General features: G+C 38.4%; 1 protein-coding gene across 1 annotated transcript in view; it reads right to left on the bottom strand.

Annotated features, from left to right (window-relative positions):
• Nucleotides 1–8130, bottom strand: part of ADAMTS12 (ADAM metallopeptidase with thrombospondin type 1 motif, 12) — a 571713-nt gene that overhangs the window by 133230 nt on the left and 430353 nt on the right. The window contains exon 16 of the mRNA XM_006875388.1: nucleotides 2996–3134. Within this exon, the coding sequence (XP_006875450.1) occupies nucleotides 2996–3134 (139 nt within the window). The remainder of the gene's footprint in view (nucleotides 1–2995; nucleotides 3135–8130) is intronic.

Below are 8130 nucleotides of genomic sequence, written 5' to 3' on the forward strand. Positions count from 1 at the left end.
AGCTGTTTCTGTATTACCATTAGTAAAACTTTACTCGCATGGGATATCAAAGAGATTGTCCATTGATTTCCACATCCATTGGGTCACTTCACTTCTAGAAGTCCTTACATTGCAAAGAAATAGCATTCACAGGAAGACATTAGAATATTCCAGGGAATTGCATATCCATCTGTCTCGTTCACAAGTCCATCTTAACTTTGTATTTCAGTTATCTCATTTTTCTGGCTCCATTTGCCCCTTATTTTTTTTTCCTTGCTTAGTGAGCTCAGATTTATTTTTCCTCTGAAGACTGCTGATGTGGTGATGTAGGAAAGTGCACTGGATCACAAGGATGGTTTGGCCTGCAAAATTGGTGGTTCAAACTCACCAGCCACTTCTCAGAAACCCTACATAGGGTCTCTATGAGTTGAAACCATCTCCACAGCACTTAACAACAGCAACATGAAGGCTCAGTCAAAGAAAGCTTTGACCTCATCATTACAAAACTCAAATACATTCAGAAGTGTGTACATGTGTATATATATGTATGAAAGATAGATCAACAATCACAGTATCAACAGCAATAACAACTCTAACACCCGTACTACATGCATCACACAACGACTTGGATGCACATACACAAACACACAGCATGCACACTGGAATCGGAGTAAGGCTGGTTTTGAATCCTGCTTTTGACACTTGATGATGGCCTTGGGGAGCTTGCCTAACTTCCCCAGGACTCTATTTCTTCAATCTTATCTTCAGGGAGAAGCTAGACTACAGTTGTGAGGATGAAATGGGACAATGGGCCCTGAAGTTCATGGCACAGAATCTAATATACTACAGGCTCTTGGACAATTGTTTGACCTGAATCCAAAGCTTCGATCCTGGGCCTTAACTCTTTCTGCTGGTCTGCTATCTACAGGTTGTTGGTTTCAGCATTTAGGCTGAGAGACTAGGTCAAAGTCCCTTAGCCTCTTGTTTCTATGATGCAACATCCATCCTGCAAATAGCTGAGCCCTAAGTTATACAAATCGATTTTATTTTTCAGTTCAGAAGGACACTGACACTGACTTGAATAACTACAGATATTAACAGGATATCCATTAATGAGGTTTGGTTTTATTATTATTCACCTGTGACAGTTACACATCTCTGAAAACCAATAGTTTTAGCTCTCCTCTTACCCCTTCCCATACATACATACACTGTCTTTGACATGGCAACAGACTGCATTAGCTAACTGCCATGAGCAAAGGTCGTTGTGGTTAAGTGCCATTGAGTTGTTTCTGACTCAGAGCAACCCTGTATAAGGTTTCCAAAAAGTGCTATGGTTTTGAACTGACAACCTGTGATTAGCAGTCCAGTGATTATTCTACAGAGTTACACCAGGACTCCAGGTAATTTATAAGAAATTATGTAATTTCTACAGAAACATATAAAAAAATGATGTAATAATGTTTAAACAGGTGCACTGTGCATTCTGGGAAGCATATTTAGCGTTGCTAGGTAAGAAAAGTTTTCAAAGGGTCCGGAAGTGTTGTTTCTCCTGATGCAGCCATTACATGCAAATCTGATAAAGTGGGTAGAGGTCTGCGAAATCTCACAGCATTCACGGGTTCACAAGAAAAGCAGCACTCAGCACTTCACAGAACACTGTGAGCAAAATAAGCCTTCGTTGAAACGAACTGAGAAATTCTAAGCAAGCAGATTATTAGAAAACAAATTTAATGACCTGGAAACAAAGCAAGGACAAACCTCTAATGTTTACATGGGGTAAAAATGGGATGGGACTCAGGAGACCAGCAAACCATTAGATTAGCAACACTGACTAAGGGTCCTCATTCATTCATTCATTCATTCGTGAAGAACAACTGCCTGTTTACCAGGCTTTTGGTGTGTACATTGCTTGTGGTTAATGTATATATTTATGCACATGGTAAAACATATAGTCTTCATCCCACAGTATATGTTAAATCGGTGTCAATAAATTTTATTAACTTTATTAAATCTTAAATGAAAAAAAAAAAATCCAGGCATTATTATAGATCAATAGTTGGACTTGATTTACTCTATCTGACAATTCCAGTTAGGATTCTTGTAATTAGACGTGCTTACCTATGTGAGATAAAATGACACAGTAGGTATAAAACTCCAGTAAATGGGAAAAAGAGGAAGAACTCCAGACTGGGAAACAGGCTATGGTTTGTATATGACTGTAATTTCTAGAATGCCTTTGGATGGGTTGATTTTTGGGGTCCTCAACTACAACACTAATCCTTTCCTTGGGGTCCTGATATGGCTCACAGGATAAGCACCAGACTGTTCAACCCCACCAGGTACACCCCAGAAACACTGTATAGGGTTGCTATATTAATGGCACTTAACAACAAGAAGTTGAGGAACCAACTCTACAACACTTAATAATGATAAAAATCATATAAATGTTATGTATATATGGATGGAGCTCTGGTGTGGTGCTATAGGATAAGCACTGAAATAGTAACTGAAAGGTAAGTGGCTCAAAGCCACCAGCCACTCTTTAGAAAGCCTATACAGGGTTGCTATGAGTTGTAGCAAAGCTTTTGAGGTTGGTGCAAGACCCAGCAGTGTTCTATCCTGTTGTGCATAAGGTCGCTATGAGTCGGTACCAATTTGACAGTACTTAGCAGCAACGACATGAGTCAGAACTGACTTTATGACTCTTAACCTCAACAACAGCAACAGCCCTTTCTTTAAAGTGAAAACAACAAAACAACCACTACCAGCAACAGGAGCAGCTAAACTGTCACAGAAGTCAGCATATAAAGATGATAAAAGAACAACTTTTACTTTACACTTCACTTCTTGCTTTACACCATGTCCTTTCACATCCACTCCCCACGGGAACCCTGGGGCATATTTGTGGGCCCTGCAGACCCCAGGCTATAGATTGCATACCCCCAGCTTAAATGGTCTTTAGTGGCCCAGTCTGCAGCTACCCCAGATTCACTGTGAGAGCAGCTTTTCTCACCTGTCCCACATGTTGTACTGCATTCTGTCCAGTGACCATACTGCCAGAAGTACTCCAGTTTCTCCACATCATTGTCAAAGCCATCTTTCCGGATTGTGTACTCGTACTTGATGCCAGGGTTAGTCACCTGGAATAGGAGCTAAAAGACAAGAGAAGGAGCATGTCAAATTTGTTATGACTCTTTACTGTAAACCACAGGCATTTACACACAATGCCATGCTCATCACCTCAGAGTAATGATGGAGGGAGCCACTGGAACAAATGGCATTCAATGAATCTATATTTATTACCCAATAAATTAATAAATGATCATTTATCTATATTGATCACCACCATATGTTACGCTGTTGTGCTGTAGTGGCTTGTATGTTGCATTCATGCTGAAAGCTATGCCACCGGTATTTTAAGTACCAATAGGGTTTCCCATGGTGGACAGGGTTCACTGAAGGTTAAGACAGATTAGGAAGAAGGAGAGGCAGACCACTTGTGCACGGCCTTTTGTTAGGTGTTAGGTACCACTGAGTAGGTACCCACTCATAGTGACCTTATGCACAACAGAACAAAACACTGCCTGGTCCTGCCCCATCCTCACAATCACTGCTGCTGTCACTGTGCCAAACCATCACATTGGGAGTGTCCTCTTTTTTGTTGACCCTCCACTTTACCTAGCATGATGTACTTTTCCAGGGACTGGTCCTTCCTAATAATACGTCTTAATGGTTGTTGTTGTTAAGTGTTGTTGAGTTGACAATGAGAATCTTGTGAATAGCAGCAGAACATTGCCTAATATAATGTTGGAAGATGAGCCTCTCAGGTTGGAAGGCAATCAAAATATGACTGGGGAAGAGCTGTCTCCTCAAAGTACATTTAACCTTAAAGACAGAAATGGATCAAAGCTAACAGAACCATCATTTGCTGATGAGAAACAATTTATAATGAGAAGAAACAGCTGCAAGCATCTGTTATTAATCAGAACTTGGAATGCATGAAGGATTAATCTAGGAAAATTGAAAGTCCTCAAAAATGAAATAGTACACATAAAGATTGATATTCTAGGCATTAATGAGCTGAAATGGGCTGATATTGGCCACTTTCAATTACACAACTATATGGTTTACTATGTCAGAAATGACAAACTGACAAGGAATGGTATTACATTCATTGTCAAAAAGCATTTCAAGAAATTTCTTGAAGAACAATTCTATCTCTGATAGAATAATACCTATACACCTATAAGAAAGACCAACTAATACCTCTACTATTCAATGAAAATTATCAAGCATGCAATCAAGATGCATTGTTAATTACTGGTGAATGGACTGGAAAAGATGGAAACAAAAAGAAGGGTGAGTCATTGGAAAATACAGCCTTGGTGATAGAAATAATTTTGGAGATCACATGATAGAATTTTGCAAGACCAATGACTTATTCATTGCAAATGCACTTTTCAAGATCATAATAGGGGACTAGATCTCATCAAACAAAACACACAGGAATCAAATTGACTACATCTGTGGGAAGAAAAGATGAAGAAACTTGAATATAGAGGCCATCTCAAGAACAGATTTGATCCATTAGACACAAATGAATAAAGATTAGAAGAGCTCTGGGATAACATTAAGAACATCATACATGAATGAATCAAAAGGTAATTTAAAAGACAGGTAAGAAAGACAAAAACAGATGTCAGAAGAGACTCTGAAATTTCTCTTGAATATAGAGAAGTTAGAGAAACTGGAAGAAACGAGGAAGTAAAAGAACTAATAGAAAATTTCATAGGGCAGCTACAGAAGACAAAGGCATGTATTATAATGAAATATGCAAAGATCTGTAATTAGAAAACTAAAAAGGATGAACACACTCAGCATTTCTCAAGCTAAAAGAACTGAAGAAAAAAATCAATTCTAGACTTGAATATTGAAGGATTCTGTGGGCAAAATATTGACTGATGCCAGAAGCATCCAAAGAAGATGGAAGGAACCACTGTACCAAAAATAACTGGTTGATGTTCAATGATTTCCAAAAGACAGCATATGATCAAGAACTGATGGTATAGAAGGAAGAAGTACAAACTGCAGTGAAGACATTGAGCAAAAACAAGGCTCAAGGAATTGATGTGAAAAAAATTGAAATGTTTCAACAAACTAATGCAGGACTGGAAACACTCACTAATCGATACCAAGATATTTGGAAGGTAACTACCTGGCCAACAAACTGGAAGAGATCTGTATTTGTGCCCAATGCAAAGAAAGGTAACATAACAGAATGCAAAAGTCATTGAATAATATATTAATATCACATGCAATTAAGATTTTGCTGAAGAGTATTTAAAAATGGTTGCAGCAGTACATCGAGAGGGTACTGTCAACAGTTCAAGTCGTATTCAAAAGAGAATGTAGAATAATAGGGATATTATTGTCGATGTCAGCTGGATCTTGACTGAAAGCAAGAAGTTTCCTTGTGTTTTATTGACTATGCAAAGGCATTATACTGTATGGATCATGACAAACTATGGATAACTTTGTTAAAAATGGATATTCCAAAACATTCAATTGTGCTCACAAGGAACCTTTACTTAGACTGAATTGCAGTTGTTCTAACAGAAGAAGGGGATACTGAATAGTTTAAAATCAGTAGAGGTATGTGCCAGTGATAAAAGCACTTCACCATATGTATTTTCACCATATGTTTTCACCATATGTATTCAATCTGTATGCTGAGCAAATAATCCGAGAAGCTGGATTCTATGAAGGGCATTAAGATTGGAGGAAGGCTTGTCAACAACCTGGATTTGCAGATGACACAACCATGCTTACAAGAAATGAACAAGATTTAAAATATTTACTCATGAAGATCAAAGACTACTGCCTTCCATATGGATTGCAGAGTAATGTAAAGAAAAGGAAAATCCTCATCACTGAAGCAATAAATAGCATCTTGATAAATGGAAAAAAGATTGAAGTTGTCAAAGACTTTATTTTACTTGAAACCATAGTAACACTCATAGAAGCAGCAGTCAAGAAATCAAACAATGTATTGCATTAGGCAATTCTGCTGCACAAGCATTGTTTAAAGTTATCAAGAACAAAGATGTCAGTTTGAGGACTAAGTTGTGCCAGACCCAAGCCACAGTATTTTTAATAGCTTCATATGCATGTACAAGTTTAACAATGAATAAGGAAAACCATAGAAGAATTGATGAATTTGGGCTATGGTGTTAGTGAAGACATTGAATGAATCATGGGCTGCTAGAAGAACAAACACATCTCTCTGCCTTAGAGGAAGCACAGCCAGAATGCTCCTTAGAAGCTAGGAGGGCGAGACTTTGTCTCTCATACTTTAAACATGTTATCAGGAGGGACCAGTCCCTGGAGAAGGACATCACACTTGGTAAAATAGAGTGTCAAAGAAAAATAGTTAGACTCCCACCAAGATGGATTGACATAGTGGCAGCTACAATGGGTCCAAACTTACAACAATTTTGAGGAAGGTGTAGGAGCTGGAAGCATTGCATTCTGTAGCACTTAGGGCCACTATGGGTTGGAACTGACTTTGTGGCACCCAAGACAACAACAAGTTTGTTATTTATATATATAGATATTGTTGTTGTTAAGTGGCACTGAGTTGGTTTGGACCTATAATAAACCTGTATAGAGTTCCCAAGGAGTGGCTAGTGAGTTTGAACCACCAACCTTGTGGTTCAAATCAACCATGTGATCAAGTGCTGTATCCTACAGCACCACACCAGGAGACACAAGATATAGTTCCATTCAGTAAGCACTAGGCTGTGGGAGGAAAATAAGGCTTTCTGCTACCATTAAGATTTAAAGCCTCGGAAAACCTATACAGGGTCTCAATGAATCAGAACTGAGTTGATGGCACCTAATGACAACAACAACATGCAGATATATATGTAATTATATGTATGTATGTATAAAATTCTGGTGGTACAAACCATTAAGCACTCAATAGTCGACTGTTAGCTGAAAAGTTGGTGTTCAAACTTACTTAGAGTCACCTCTGAAGGAAGGTAGAGCGGCAATTTGCTTCTTGAAAACCCTATGAGCAGTTTGACAATGAGCACAAGGGACTGTCATGAACTTAGCATCACCACCACACACACACACATTTATGCATTATTCTCCATTTTATTCTGTTTTTTGTTACTAGGTACTGTCGAGGCAGTTCCGACTCATAGTGTTCTTATGCATAACAGAACAAACCACTGCTGCATTCTGTGCCATCCTCACAATTACTATATTTTGCTATACAATTATATGTGGTTGTTGTTCAGTGCCATCAAATTGGTACTGACTCATAGTGACCTTATGCACAACAGAATGAAACACTGTCTGATCCTGGGCCAACCTCACTACTGTTGCCACGCTTGAGTCTATAGATGCTGCCATTTGGCTAATCCATCTTGTTGGGGGTCTTCCTCTTTTTCTCTGACCCTCCAGCTTACCAAACATGATATCCATCTCCAGTGACTGGTCCCTCCTGACAATATATCCGAAGTATGAGAGAGGAAATTTGGCCATCTTGGCCTCTAAGGAGCACTCTGGCTGCACTTCTTCCAGAATGGACCTATTGGTTCTTTTGGCAGCCCATGGCACTTTCAATATTCTCCTCCAACACCATAGCACAAAGGCATCAATTCTTCTATGGTCTTCCTTATTCACTGTCCAGCTTTCGCATGTCTATGCAGATGTTGAAAATACTATGGCTTGGGTCAGGCACAGCTTAGTCCTCAATCTGACATCTTTGCTCTTCAACACTTTAAAAAGATCTTGTGCAGCAGATTTGCCTAATGCAATACATCATTTTATTTCTTAACTGCTGTTACAATTGCATATAGCATACAATTATATATAATTATATATATAATATATAATTGATGTGGTGTTGGTGGTTAGGTGCCACAATTATACAGCATACAATTATATAGAATTATATATACAATATATAATTGATGTGGTGGTGGTGGTTAGGTGCCACAATTATATAGCATGCAATTATATATAATTATATATATAATACGTAATTGATGTGGTGGTGGTGGTTAGGTGCCACAATTATATAGCATACAATTATATATAATTATATATATAATATATAATTGATGTGGTGGTGGT

The sequence above is a fragment of the Chrysochloris asiatica genome, unplaced genomic scaffold (assembly GCF_000296735.1).
Source record: "Chrysochloris asiatica unplaced genomic scaffold, ChrAsi1.0 scaffold00324, whole genome shotgun sequence".
NCBI lineage: Eukaryota > Metazoa > Chordata > Mammalia > Afrosoricida > Chrysochloridae > Chrysochloris > Chrysochloris asiatica.